The sequence below is a fragment of the Enhydra lutris genome, unplaced genomic scaffold, assembly GCF_002288905.1.
Source record: "Enhydra lutris kenyoni isolate GAN:26980312 unplaced genomic scaffold, ASM228890v2 scaffoldscaffold39, whole genome shotgun sequence".
NCBI lineage: Eukaryota > Metazoa > Chordata > Mammalia > Carnivora > Mustelidae > Enhydra > Enhydra lutris.
Genome location: NW_019154123.1, coordinates 14,772,152 through 14,786,554, shown reverse-complemented (window position 1 = coordinate 14,786,554; position 14,403 = coordinate 14,772,152). Strand labels below are relative to the sequence as shown.

The following is a 14,403-nucleotide window of genomic DNA, read 5'->3' as shown; positions in this document are numbered from 1 at the left end:
GCCCTACAAGGCACACATCATCACCTTGGCCATATTCTATAGTTAATAGATGCCGGTCCGGTTTCAGTGCCAGCTCTGACCACCTGCCAGATGTACTACTTTGGGCCAGCACCAAAATTCCGAGTCTCTGTTCCCTCGTTTATAATATAAAAATAACAATTTCCTTTTGGGGTTGTTTTCAACATAAACCAGTATAACAATATCAAAGTTTGCTTAGTACAATGAGCTGCCCCACAATGCACATTACTTAGAAGTGATTTCGCTTTCTTAAGGAGCCTGTCTCCAGTTCGCCTCATTCTTGCAAAGTTTTAACTCCAAACATCCCTTTTTTCCAACCCCTGGAGAGTCAGCCCCTGCCCGTCCTACCCTAACCGGCATCCCAGGTAGGACTATCCGAAGGCGGAACTCTAGTTCCAGGGACGGCTCTGGTGCCCGGAATGCATTGGGAAACGGACCGGAAGTGGGTCCGCAACTCTTTTCCGATCACGGAGGGCAGCGGCAGGCACCCGGCGGGACGTTCCAGGGAGGCTCGTGGCGGGCTCGCGGCTGCAGCGTGAGACGCCTTGAAAGCAGAGCCGCAGGGAGCCGGGAAAAGGAACGGGGCCAGCCCTCCCCTGCCACTCCATGCCTGGTTGGAGGCTGCTGGCTCAGGCCAGCGGCCAGGTGCTGGGCTGCAGCGCGGGCGGCCTGGGTGCTGCCCGGGCCTTGGCAAACAGGTGGGTGGGCTAGAGACAGGGTGTGGGGTTTAGTCCCTGCGAAGTACAGACCTGGAGCAGTGCCCTGGCCCAGTGCGGAGGGGTCTGCCGTGGTGGGGGAGGGAGGGGCTCTGTAACAGACCGCAGGCACAGAGGAGTAAGGAGCATTACTCCAAGGAAGTGTGCATTAAAGGAGTGAAGCGGTGATTTTTTTTTGTTTTGTTTTTTTAATGTTTATGAGCCAGCGACTGGTGGAGACTATTACCAACAGCAATAATATTATCTACCCATTACTGGGCGTTTCTTTGTTTGGTATATTAGGCGCCTTAGCTTGTGTAGCCTCACGAGATAGAATTGCTATTGTTACTCGTTTCACAGACACTGTCATTATTCCGTACTCTCATGATTGCAGTTTGCAGATAAAACGGAAGCTTGGGGAAGTAACTTACCCAAGGTTACTCAACTAATTAGTGTTAAACTGGGACTATAACCTGGAGTTAGAGTCTAGCACCTGACTAGGAAAGGTGGATAGGTGACAGAAAGCCTTACTTCTTTTCTGAGCCTCCGTGCAAGAATTACACACCTCTTTCCCGATACAAGGTCTTCCTTGTTGTGTTCACGTGCTCCGAGATCATGTCTTTTATGGATCTTCTGAGCCTAGGCCTGCCCTTGCTGAAAAGAGGTGAGCTTATCAGAGATCAGCGTCCCATAGTCTGCCACCTCCATTGGATGTAAACTATTAAAGTATGCATACAGATGGGTCAGTGGCTTCTCCAGCGTCTAGGTAGGACAGCTCTGTTAGAAATTGGTTTATACCAGAGGAGATGAAGACCTTTTACACTAGGGTAATCATTAATAGTTAAAGTGTAGTTAAAGTGTAAGCCCCATTATTATCATAAGGAATGTCAGGGGGGAAAAAAAACTTGCACAGATTCCAAATCCTTTCCTAAGGCCCAGACTACACTTTACAACTCATATGGCTTCCTTTCCCCACATTAAATTGGGGAACTTTTTATATTTTTATTTCTTTTCTAATTGTTATTTTTACAGAACGGACATCTGGCTTTTGGCTAGAAGTTTCCATGGCAAGAGTGGTACTTGGTGGGATGAGCATCTCTCTGAAGAAAATGTCCCATTTGTTAAGCAGTTGGTCTCTGATGAAAATAAAGCCCAGTTAGCAAGTAAACTGTGCCCTTTGAAAGATGAACCATGGCCTCTACATCCCTGGGAACCAGGTAGTTATTTTATTTTTGATGGTTTCTCATTTCCTAGTTACTGTGTGGCTGGAGCATTCAAAATCATGGTGACTGCTTGATGAATTTATCATCTCTTGAATTTACTTTTCGTGTCTTAAGTGTCTCTGTTTCATTGTGGTTTGGTTTGCAAGGTTATTTCTAGCATGCTGGTCTACTATTAGTAAAATGTCTGATGGTAATCAAGACTTTCTGAAGAAGCTGTTTTGTAGGTGAAAGGAAAATTGTTCTGCATATGTTTTCTTATTTCCTTCAGATAAAAAAAAATATATATGTGTGTGTGTGTGTGTGTGTGTATAAAATAAATAGGGAAGAAAATCTTGAGGAGTAGGATCTAAACTACACTGGGTCACGCAGATGTTTTCAGTTGGAGTGTTCTAGCACTCTAGGTTTGCCAAGCATAACCCTAGAATCAGCTCCTTTTGCATAGTAGAGTCCTAACCCCATCTGTAGCCATACCAAGAATAAGACCTGTCCTGTTGAGAGTGTGGTCTTTGATTGGGGTTTATTGTGACAGTTGGATTATGTAGTGATCAGAAGTTCTAGGGACGCCTGGGTGGCTCAGTTGGTTGAGCATCTGCCTTCAGCTCAGGTCATGATCCCTGGGTCCTGGAAACTAGTGCTGTATCAGGCTTCTTGCTCGCAGGGAACCTGCTTCTCCCCCTGCCTGCCATCCCCCTGCTTGTGCGTGCATGCTCTCTCTCACACACACACACAAATAAATAAAATCTTTAAAAAATTCTTAGCGGAGCAACTTTACTAACTTAGGCAAGAAACCTAAGTGGCATGGTGGAGGCTGACATATTTTAGCAACTTGACCACTTGTGTCATCCTTTAACACCAGCTAAGTTCTTAGAATTTGAATAGATGTTTTCTAGTTAATGGGGTTAGATAAGAATTGATACTAGAAAAGCAAAGCGTAATGGTGGATTTATCATGTCCTCTATGAATACCCTTGTTTTAAAATCAGACTCTCAGTTTACCTATTTTCCTTATTTAGCACAGTTCTCATATATTTATTCATTATACAGAGATTTATTAAGTAACAGTTTGTTACCCAGCCATGGTTGAAATCTCTTACATTTCCAAGTAGTGTTTTACTCTTTGAATATGTTAGCATGTTTCTTAACTGTTGCTCGTATTGACATCACAGTGTAGGAAATACTATTTACTTCATGTTAGTGAATGTTGAAAAAGTTTGTAATAACACTGATTTGCTTTTAATTACCAGGTTCCTCTAGAGTAGGCCTTATTGCACTGAAGCTGGGTATGATGCCTTTATGGACCAAAGATGGTCAAAAGCATGTGGTTACATTACTTCAGGTGAGAAAGAAAGAGGATCTGTATGTGTGCCAAGATCTATTTGTGCAAACCTGAATGGACAGTATTTGTATCCTGAAACATGTGACTGTGTGATGAAGAATGGGCTAATGCCAGGCATAAATATAATTAAAGAACTTTACTTCTGTTTCAGTGAATGTTTCACTCTTGCCGGAGTGGTGGTTTTCTTGATACTGTCATAAGGTTAACTACGAGCATGAATAAAAAAAAAATGTTTGTAACCTAGTTTCTCACAGGTGTGCTGGTTGAATTCATAATTGGAAAAATGTCTCGGTCCCATCTTATTTTCATTCTTTCAACTGGAAATTAAAATTTTGATCTCTTTGCTACTTAGAATGTAACATTCTTGTCTGGAGAGGCAGTGTTTTGTTCTTTGAGATAAACTCTAATCATTAAGAATGTGGTCCCTGAGACCAGAATATCTGACTTTATTTTTTTTTTTAATTTTATTTATTTATTTGACAGAGAGAGATCACAAGTAGGCAGAGAGGCAGGCTCCCGGCCGAGCAGAGAGCCCGATGTAGGGCTTGATCCCAGGACCCTGAGATCATGACCTGAGCCGAAGGCAGAGGCTTAACCCACTGAGCCACTCAGGTGCCCGAATATCTGACTTTAGATCTTGTTTCTGCCACTTCCTGGCTATGTTCCTTGGAACATTCTGCCTCCTCTGCAAAAGATATAATTGTATTTGGTAAAAGAAATAGTTATTACCTACCTCAAAGGTTTTTGTGAGGGTTGCACAAGGTAATAAATATCAAGCACTTAAAACAGTGTTAAATGTCCAGTATACATTGGCTGCTATTGTCTTTATGATTATTATTAGAAATATTACTGATAGCGTTAGGAGGCCATCATTCCCCAAATCAGTTTGGACACCTGAGTTCATCTTTGGGGTCTCGTCTTAGACAAGTGATGAGACAGATGTTGGTGATTAAAATGAGAGCTCATGCACATAGGCCCAGAGGGCCTACAAGTCTTAGGATGGTTTTATTGACTCTGACTGATCAAAGAGAAGATTATAGTTCCTAAAACTCTAGGGAACTTAGGGAGCTTTCAGGAAAGACTGGTGGAATTGTACATTGGTACAACCACTTCAGAAAACAGTTAGCATAATTATGTGGTTAAAGTTGAGATAGGCGAATCTTGTAGTATAGCAATTCCAATCCTGAGTGTTAATAGAAAACTTGAACTTTATTACTTTACAACAGTGTTCACAGCAGTATTGTTTTTAGTACTCCAAAACTGGAAATAACCCAAATGTCCAGTAGCAGAATGGAAAAATAAGTCATGGTATTCATGTAACAGAATGCAGGATCCAATGAAAATGAACAGAAGAGAGTTACACACAGCATTGTGGATGAAACTTAGTAATATAAACAAGTGAAAGAAGCAAGACGTGGAAAAGTACAACCTGATTCTGTTTTTACAAAGTCTAAGGCAGGAAACAATAAACTACATGCTTTCAGAGGTAGCAACTGTAAGGAAAAGTAAGTAAATGATTTCCATGTATCAAGAATAGTATTTATTTCTAGGGCAGTGCTTCTCAAACTTTAGTGGGCCTTAATCACCTAGAAGGGTTATAAAAGAAGGAGATTCTGATTCAGTTGGTCTGTGCTGGGGCATGAGGACCAGCATTTTTACCAGATTCCTAGGTGATGTTGATGATGCTTGTTTGAGGACCACACTTTGAGAACCACTGCTCTAGAGGTGTTTAAAAAAAAAAAAAAAAAAAAGGTGGGGTCAGAGATTACTAGGAAGAGATACACAGAGGCTTTGTAGATTCTACTTCTCGACATGGGTGGCGGTAAATCGTATTTTCTTCATAAATACTCATTCTGTTGTGTATTTATGTTTTAGGCACTCTTCTGTATGTGTTGTCTGTGTGCTCTGTACTTGATTTTTTTTTTTTGTCTAAAGTTATTTCTGTATTTTAAGACTGTGGTTGGTGTTAGAGGAATGATGGATAAATTAACGTTAGGGAATCCCTAATTGTTCTATGGCTTTTAGTGTGGCTGGTATGATATGCTAAAACGTATCTTCGCACATACTTAGTTTTGTTTTCTTTTTTATGTTTGTTTCCTTAGGTTCAAGACTGTCACGTTCTAAAATACACACCAAAGGAAAACCATAATGGAAAACGGGCGGCCCTAACTGTAGGAGGAAAAACCGTATCACGTTTCCATGTAAGGATATGTTTTCATTCTTTAGAAGAGTACATTTCATTAGTTTCAGATCTGAATTCTTTAAGTTTTGAGGCGATTCCATAGTCAAATTTGTGTTTATCCATGAAGTAAATTGTGGGTTTGAGGGAAGGCAGGCTAGTGAAGCCATTGAGCCCAGGATTCTGAGAGAATTTGAGTTTGTTCCAGTACCTCTCCTCAGTATTTGAAACAAGTAACTTTATCCTCTGAGCTGACGTATATGCCCATCTGTTCAATGGAGATAAAAATACTACTTATTTAAGAGGTTTGTTAACAGGATTAATGAGGTTTCTCATATGTTCTTAGCATGTCACAGATACTCAATAGATAGTAGCTATTTTGTCATTTATGTTTAATTTCTCATTTTTTTCTAAGTTGTCTGAATACCTGACACCAGCAGCATGTGGGGACTAATTTGTCTATACTAGAAGGAACATTTTTTTGTGCATTTTTTAATCTGAAATTGTCACCATCAATATGAGAATACAGTACAATATATCATATAATCAAGAAGTTGTTTTTATTTTCACTGTTGTGTATATTTCTCTAAGTATCTTTCATCATCAAAATTTGTAATTTTCTTAAAACACACATGGAAAACTAAAAGGTAGAGTCTATTCAGATTTCACATAAACTAAAAACCCCACAACTTTATACCAATTCAAATACTTTCGCAAACACTATATTTCCTAAGAAGATGCAAAACATAGTCCTTTCTTGTCGCATCCACGAGAATGAATAAACTATATTCATCATCTTAACAAGAACTTTAACAGCACTGGCATCACATACAAACAGCATTGTTTTGATTCTGTAAGCCTCCAGAACCATCCCATGATGTTTACTCCCCAAGCATGATTCTCTGCAATGTGGAGAGAACCAATAACATTTCCGATGTGGGTAGAAATGGTGACGTGACAATCCTAAGATCTGAAAAAATTTTTAGGTCCCTAGAGCACACAGGAAGCACCCAGTTTAGACCCTCCCTAGAAGGAACTTTCAGTACTTGGGATAGAGCTGTATTAAAACCTACTTCAGGTTTTTAGAAATAAAGCATTTTTCCCCCAAGTAGGATACTATTAGAATGCTAAATATATAACTTATATTTGAGAAATCTGTGCAGTTAGTATCCTCTGTTGAAGGACTAAAAGCAGAGAATTTCTAGAAATGGTGATGGTTTTCACTAATAAGTAATGAAACATCCTCAAGTTTACTAAAACATTGTGCTTGTACCTAAGATAAACATTTTTTCCACTGTAAATTGTTTATGAAATGAACATGTATGGTAAATAGGATACAACCCATACTATACAACTGTCAAAACTAGCAAGTATTGGACAACCAAACTCCTATTTGGTTGTCATAGTTAACTTTGTTGAGCACTTATTACACATGGATACATAACCATTAAGCCTGTTATTTAATTTTCTTAGCATCTGAGGCTAAAGAGGTTAAGGAACTCCTTCAGGGCCACCCACTGGTAAAAGGTAGGGTGCCAGTCAGACTTCAGATCTTACTTTCTTAATTGTATCTTAACATTCACCCTCTGGGTGCTCATAGGCTAATGGGAAGGATGGACAAATAAATCCGCCATCCCTGTATAGGATTACACATGCAGAAAGCATGGAATAGGGGACGGCCGGTTCTGCTTGGGAAAATCCCAGAAGGTTTCACAGAGTGGAGACCAGAAAAGAAAAAAACATGTCAGCAGGAATACCTGTTTTAACATATCAGGCACATTTCAAAAATCTCATTTCATCCTGGCAGCAAACCTCTTAGGTAAGTAGTATTTTTATCCCCATTTTACAGATGGGCAAATACTGCAGCTTGGAGTTACTAGTTTCAGGTAGCTTCTGCAGAGACACATGGAAGAGCGTATGTGTGCTTGGAAAGAGAAGTGTGGTATATGAACTCTTAAGTGTGTGAGCGTGCGGGCCAGTGGGGGAAGATGGTAAAGGTGCAAAGATGTACCTGTCAGGGTAGAGTGCTGAAGAGTTTAGACTTCATCGTGTAGACTCCCAGGAGCTTCTGAATTCTTCAACTGGGGCAGTGATATTGTCAAATCATAGTCTTACTTAATTAGAAGAATCTGGATATAGGGAGAACATTTAGGAAGTTGTTTTAAGCACTGGGGAGAGTTGATAAAAGGCTTTTGACCCAAGGTAGTTGAATTGGGCTTGGAGAGGGCAAGGAATTGTACAAGACTGGCTGAGTATGTGGTAAGGGGACACAGGCTTAGAGCAATTCCTGCATACCTAGTTCAGTGTGGATTCTGTAACCTGGAATAGTGACAGGGAAAGGGAAGTTTTGGAAGAGGAAAGAAGTGTGTGAAGTGTTTATAGAAAATTCAGGAGGAGTTGTCCTATAAATAATGGGATATACTGATGGGTGAGTTCAAGGTGATTAAAATTGTTGGAGTCCTATAGTTTTATAGGACTAGAGGCCATTGGGGCCTGTCTCCTAAGTGTTAGAGAAGTTAACTACTTTTGCGTATTATGGTATTGTATAGTTTATATATATTTTAGTCTGCGATTAATTCTTGACAGTTTATTGGCTAATTTGGGGTTTAAGTAGTTTCACAGTAATGAAAAGCACAGTGAGGTATTTATGAAAACTTTTTAAAATGTCAGATTTTTTCAGATGTTTGAATTTTTTAAATATGTAAATACATGCTAATCTTCATGTAAGTAATTCTTTGCTTTGATAGATGCCTGTTTTCTCATTAATTGTACTTCTGTGTATGGCTCAGTCCCGGGACCCTGGAATCATGACCTGAGCCGAAGGCAGACACTTAATGTCTGAGCCACCCAGGTGCCCCTGATTCCCAGAGTTTTGAGATGTAGCCCTGAGTCTGGCTCCTTGCATAGTGGTGAGCCTACTTCTCCCTCTTGTGTGCTCGTCGTCTCTCTCTCTCTCTGTCTATCAAATAAATCTTTAAAAAAAATTGCAGAGCTAGGTGATTTGGACGCTTGATTATGTTGTGGATTTCCAGCCACTTATCTTACACAGATTTTTAATTTAGTTCCCTTGTATGGAAAGTGCTACAGGGGTCTTTCTTGTTCTCCAAGGTAAACATTTTCTAGGGGCACCTGGATGGCACAGTTGGTTAAGCAACTGACTCTTGGTTCCAGCTTAGGTAATGATCTCAGGGTTGTGGGACCAAGCCCCCCGTCAGGCTCTGCTCTCCATGCGGAGTCTGCTTAAGATTCTCCCTGCCCCTCTCCTATGCTCATGTGTGCTTTCTTTCTCTTTCTAAAATAAATAAATCTTAAAGAAAAGAAAAAAAAGGAAAAAAGAAGATAATAAATTTTCTAGGTCCAGAGGACATGTATTAACAATATTAAGAAAAAGATTGGTCTTTGAACGACCTTTCTTCAAATAAGATGTGAAAATGAAGTTTTAGAATTCTTCATAAGAATTTTGGTTCAGAAAGGAAAAAGATTTTTAAAACTAAAAATATGCAGACTTTCTCTTGTTTAAGTGTAACCCTCAGAGAAACTGCAAGTAAATTGGTTATAAAAGGTTTTAAAAACATAGACCTATGAATATAAAATATCAAATAGTTAACTATTCTAAAATGAATTGACTGCATCAATTTTATTTATAATGGGGTAGAACTGTTTTGTTTTGTGTCTTTTACTCTGTAAAGAACTTAGGCCTCCAATAAATTAGACTGTTTTGCTTTTGCTATTTTTGTAACTTATAAATAAAAACATAGGAAGTTAAGCAGCCTTAAAAGTTGATTAAGTCAATTCATCTTAGGAGCAGAGAAGCATTTTCATTGTGAGAAGGATAATTGCAGAGAACTCTAAAGAGGGAGAAAAAAATGCAGCCTCGTAGATGGGCTTATCCAAGTGTGACACTGCTGTCAGACTTTTAAATTGCCTTCTGAAATCATTTATTTGGAAGTTAAAAAAATACTTCTGTTACACTGCTGCTGCCTTCAACTCAACTTGAGCTTCTGGATTTTCTCACAACTGATACCTAATTAGTTTTATGATATTTTGATTTTTAAAAGAAAATATTTAATTTTAATGAAATTGGGATATAATCACGAAGTATGTATTACTTTTTATGTCTCAGTCTGTAGTTACATAGGTCAAGATGTTTATCTTACCTATTTTGTGTTTCTGAAAAAGTAGAAGTTTTTTTCTTAGAAGCTTCCCCACATACTTAGAAACTGATATTAATAAAAGAATATGTTTTTAAAATCATCAAGTAGAATATGTGAATGTCAAGAATAAATTTAAACTCTGTTCTACAACATAATGAATTTAAATCTGATACATCAGGAAAATAATTGCAATTTGCAGTTGCAAATGTAATCTCATTTTTAAATGAGAATTTATGTGTTTGCTTTGATATGGAGGAAGTGTGCATGATTGGAGTTAAAAAGTAGGGACCTAGAGACGCCTGGATGGCTTAGTCAGTTAAGCATCTGCCTTCACCTCAGGTCACGATCCCAGGGTCCTGGGATCAAGTCCTGTGTTGGGCTCCTTGCTCAGTGGGGTCTGCTTCTCTCTCTCCCTCTGCCCCTCACTCTGCGTGTGCTCTCTCTTTCTCTCCTCTGACAAATAAAATCTTTAAACAAGAAAAGAAAAGAAAAGAAAAGTAGCGGCCTTAATAAGGGTGGTGTTGAATATCAGTGTTAGATTTCAGCATGTGGGAGGCAAAAGTATAGGGAATGACTGGGATGAACTTAAGTCATCACTCTTGGAGGTGGAAAGGATAGCTTCTTGAGGGAACACTGTGAGGTATAAAACAACCTTTCATGGGCATCCAGAGCAGGGCTTCTCGGGGTCTGTTGTATGGTTCCACTAGAGGTCCCCAAGGACTTCCCAGGGCTTGTGGGTTGATCCACAAATTAACATTACAGGCCAGTGCCACCCAATTTCATGTCTACCAAACGCAGCCTTCTCAGTAGGTTTCAAAGTGGCACCAAAAGCTTACATTTTAAACTGAAATCATCAAGTAACTGAAGATTTCTGCATATTCATATATTCTATAATTAAGACTGGCTGTGCAGATACTCCATTGGATTAGGGACAGTGATGCTCGGTTTTCAGTACATCATTGGCATCGTCTTGAGTTGTTTGGGGTCTTTTAGTTGCTGCTGTTCTTGCTTTTTGACTACAAATTACTCTTGGTTTGGTTTCATAGTTTAGTTTCTTGAAGATTTGTTCATGTTCAGAATAAGTCATGATCTTTATTTAAGGCCTACAATTTTTAATAACTAGACTTGAAGATAACATTGTAAACACAGTGATGTTGTGTGCCAAGAACTGATGCAGCAGCAAGAGTGGAAAGGTGTGACTTGGTGAGGCAAATCAGAACTTCACACGCAGGTGGATGTCTGTCCTCCATCTTTTGTGTCTTCACCATTCATTTAGCTCACTTCTGCAGTATATGACTTATAACTGTGCTTAGTTCTAAAATTACAAACATAGGTGAATAAAGCAGCTCACCATCCAGGTGCTCCAGCAGGCAGGCAAATATTCACGTCAGTTGATAAGTGTAAGGTAATGTGGACAATATTTGAGATATAGGCAAGGTCTAAAGATCGCATAGACCAAGGAGTAGTCTGCTCTGGCAAGGCTGCCCACGCAGGAATCGGGACAGGAAATATTACTGGAGCTGAGACTAGACATATATTTAACAAATTTTTAATGAGCTTTGGAGGTACAGGGTTGGGGAAGAATTACCTTCAAGAGACTGGCATAGGCAGGGATAGGTAAGCATACATAGAGTACTGTGGTTCCTTGGGGACCTGTAGGTGTTTCTCTTGTGATGAGAGGGGAAGTTGAGGGGGAAAGAGCATCAAGAAGATAGATACATCTGTGTTAGTTATAGTCCCAAGAAAGAGGCACTCTTCACATCAGAAAATAGAAAGTGGTACAACTTTTTTGTCAAGTCTTCTAGCAATCTGTATCAAGAGTCTTAAGAACTAAGAAAAGGAAAAAGCCCTGGGACATTATTTTAAGGAAATGAGATATTCATAAAGTTTTCTATTCAAAGATATTTTTTATTCAAGGATGTTTACAGTACAGAAAAAAGGGCATGGTGGAGGGAAAAACAGGCGGCAGGACCTACCAGGAGCTGGGGATGTAGCAGCAACTAAAGTTTCTTTTCTCAAGAAGCTTACATTTTGGTGAGATTGTGGACGATAAAGGGAGGCCATGTCTTAGAAGATACACAATTAAAAATGTGTATCATGACAAATAGAAGTGCTTTGTAGACTAAGACTGAGGGGTTTGCAAGTGACAAAGTGGTGCTATTTTAGGTAGAATAATCAGGAAAGGTAAGTTAATGTTTAGATAGAGGCCCGAATAAAGCATGGGAGCAAGTCCCGCAAAAATCTGAAAAGCATTCCAGGCAGGGGGAGTAATATGTGCAGAGGATCCAAGGTTATTGTCTAATGTGTTCTTGGAATGTGAGGAATGCATTGTACCTGAAGCAGGGTGAGCCAGGAGGAGAGTAGTAGATGAGGTCAGATTATATAGAACCTTGTAAACCATGTTAAGGATTTAGGATTGATTCTGCATGAGATGGTCGCCATTGTGGAGACGTGATTTAGCTTGAGTTTCAAAAGGATCATGGCCAGCCTGTGCCTGGAGAATAGACCATGGTGTCAGCAGTGTGGAAATTTGGGAACCAATTAGGAGGCTATTAATATAATCCAGGCAAAAGACAGTGGTTTGAGGTGCAGGTGAGAAGTAATTGATGTGGGCTTTATTTTTAATAGCATCTGTAGGAACTGCTGGTGTGTGAGACATGGGATATGACAAAAGATTCAAAGGTATCCACAAGATTTTGGGTCCAAGCAGCTGAGTTATGGAGTTGCTATTTATTGAAGTTTGGAAAACCAGAGGAAAGCAGGTTTCGGGGGGCGGGGGGGAGTTTAGTTCAATTTTAGACATATCAAACTTGAGTTGCTGTATGATACCAAAGTGAAATACTGAGTTAGCGGTTGTACGAATGAATTTGTAGTTCAGAGTAGAATTTGCGATTGAAGTTAGAAATGTGGTATTATTAGTATATGAAAGAACTGAGAGCGTGCAAGGAGTGAGTGGTCACCTGTGCCAAGCTGTGCTGGCAGAGCCAGTGAGATAAGTATTGACCAGTGTATTTGACCACATAGAGATGGTTGGTGACCTTGATAAGCACTTTGCATTGAGTATTCAGGGGCTGCAGGCACCTGATTAAAGTGGGTTTGAGAGAATGGGAAGATAGAAAGTAGATTGAGCAGAAGTTTTTCAAGGAGCATTGTCTTAAGGGGGAATGGAAAGGAAACTGTAGTCAAGGATAAGTTTTGTTTTAATGAGAGTTATTGTGACATCTTGGATAAGGTAGTTCCAGTAGAAAGGGGGAAATTGGTGATTCAGAAGGCAGTGGGAACAATTTCAAGAAAAAGCGGTTGAACAGGTAAGAGAGGGGTCGGATGAGTACACAGTGAGGGGTATGACTTCTAATAAGAGCATGGACAGTTCACTTGTCATAGTGATTTCCAGCCCAAGTTTCACATCAGAGTCATAGGGAGTGCTTAAAAAGCACTGACACCTGGATAACACCTTAGATCAGTGAAACGACAGTCTCCAAACAGAAGGGCCTTGACATTGGCGTTTGCTAAAACTGCCCCATGCTCATCTCGTGCAATCTAGCATGGGGTGTGGGGATGGGAGGGTAAGTGCTTGTGTGGGCTGTTTGATTGGGTGATAAGACCTTGGGGAAATGCTCCAGTTTTTCTGGTTTTTTAGTGAAATCTCAAGCAACGTGGTTAGCTCAAAGAAGGGAGAAGGAGGGAAACATACTGGAGGTTTTAAAAGGGGTTGTGAAAAGGAAGGGGCTTCGGAGAGTGTGAGAGGGATTTAAGTAGGGAAAGGTAGGTTGGCCAGACCACATTTGGGACTCACTTTGAAGTTTGTGGTCATACATTTGAATGTGGCTAGTATATTTTCTTCCAGCTGCTTGGAAGCAGGTGCAGAGTAGACAGAGTGGAATTTCCCCAGATTGGGGTTCTTGATACTTAGAGCCTCCAGTCAGAATTCAAATGTGAGCACAATGCTGTTTCTTTTCCTACAGATAAAGGTCTTTCACCATGTAATATATATGAGCTACACCATGCATCTGGTTGGATCCTGGATGTATTGGATTATAGATAAAAATCTCACCTCCCTTAAATAGAATGTGTTGGTTTTTGTTCATCAGGGGAACAGAATGCTCTTAATGATTTGTTCTCTGGGCTAAGGCCTTGGTTTATATCTCTTTGCACAGAACTCCACCTTCAGTATCATGGGTTACTTATGTGTGCTGCTTTTCCTCTAGAAATCTACATCTGTATTGGAATTTTACCAAGAACTTGGATTGCCGCCAAAACAGAAAGTTAAAATCTTTCATGTAACAGATAATGCTGTGATTAAGCCAGGTAATCTGAAGCTGGGGAAGGGAGGGAGGCAAAAATACCCAAGTATGTGATTTGTTTAATGTTAGGCCTTTCGGTAAAGTTGAATCCACAATACAAAGTCCTAAACATTTATTTTTAAATACAAAGTGGTATCTGATTTAATCACTAGGGACAAACAAGTCTTTTTCCTTTTTTGACTGGAAAGAACTGTAGAGAACTCTTTGTTTTCATTCAAGAGGGAGGAGCGCTTTTGTTTTCAGTGTACAGAGAGTTTCACATTTGGAAAAGCCACTCCAGATAAATACACTAACATTCATTTTTTTTTACTTTTTTATTTTTCAAAATATACTAGCCTTTAAAATGTGAAGTTCACTCTGTGTAGGCTGTCATTTTAATAGGTGAAGATTAGCTAGATTCTCACTGAGATAGAATTTTCATGGAACAGCAAATTGACTAACCATAGCACCTTGATGTAAAGATTCTATCTTAAAAATTCTGAAGTATTTTACCTA

The 14,403-nt window shown here is 39.7% G+C and overlaps 1 protein-coding gene across 2 annotated transcripts in view; it reads left to right on the top strand.

Moving 5' to 3' along the window:
* The first annotated feature begins 492 nt into the window (after positions 1-492).
* Positions 493-14,403, top strand: part of LOC111155142 (mitochondrial ribosomal protein L3) — a 40,023-nt gene continuing 26,112 nt past the window's right edge. For both annotated transcript variants that reach the window (XR_002641121.1, XM_022515214.1), the window contains exons 1-5: positions 493-716; positions 1,746-1,930; positions 3,180-3,271; positions 5,374-5,472; positions 13,813-13,912. Coding sequence is in view for 1 of the 2 variants with exons in the window: in XM_022515214.1 (XP_022370922.1) it covers positions 625-716; positions 1,746-1,930; positions 3,180-3,271; positions 5,374-5,472; positions 13,813-13,912 (568 nt within the window). In the remaining variant the exon portion in view is untranslated. The remainder of the gene's footprint in view (positions 717-1,745; positions 1,931-3,179; positions 3,272-5,373; positions 5,473-13,812; positions 13,913-14,403) is intronic.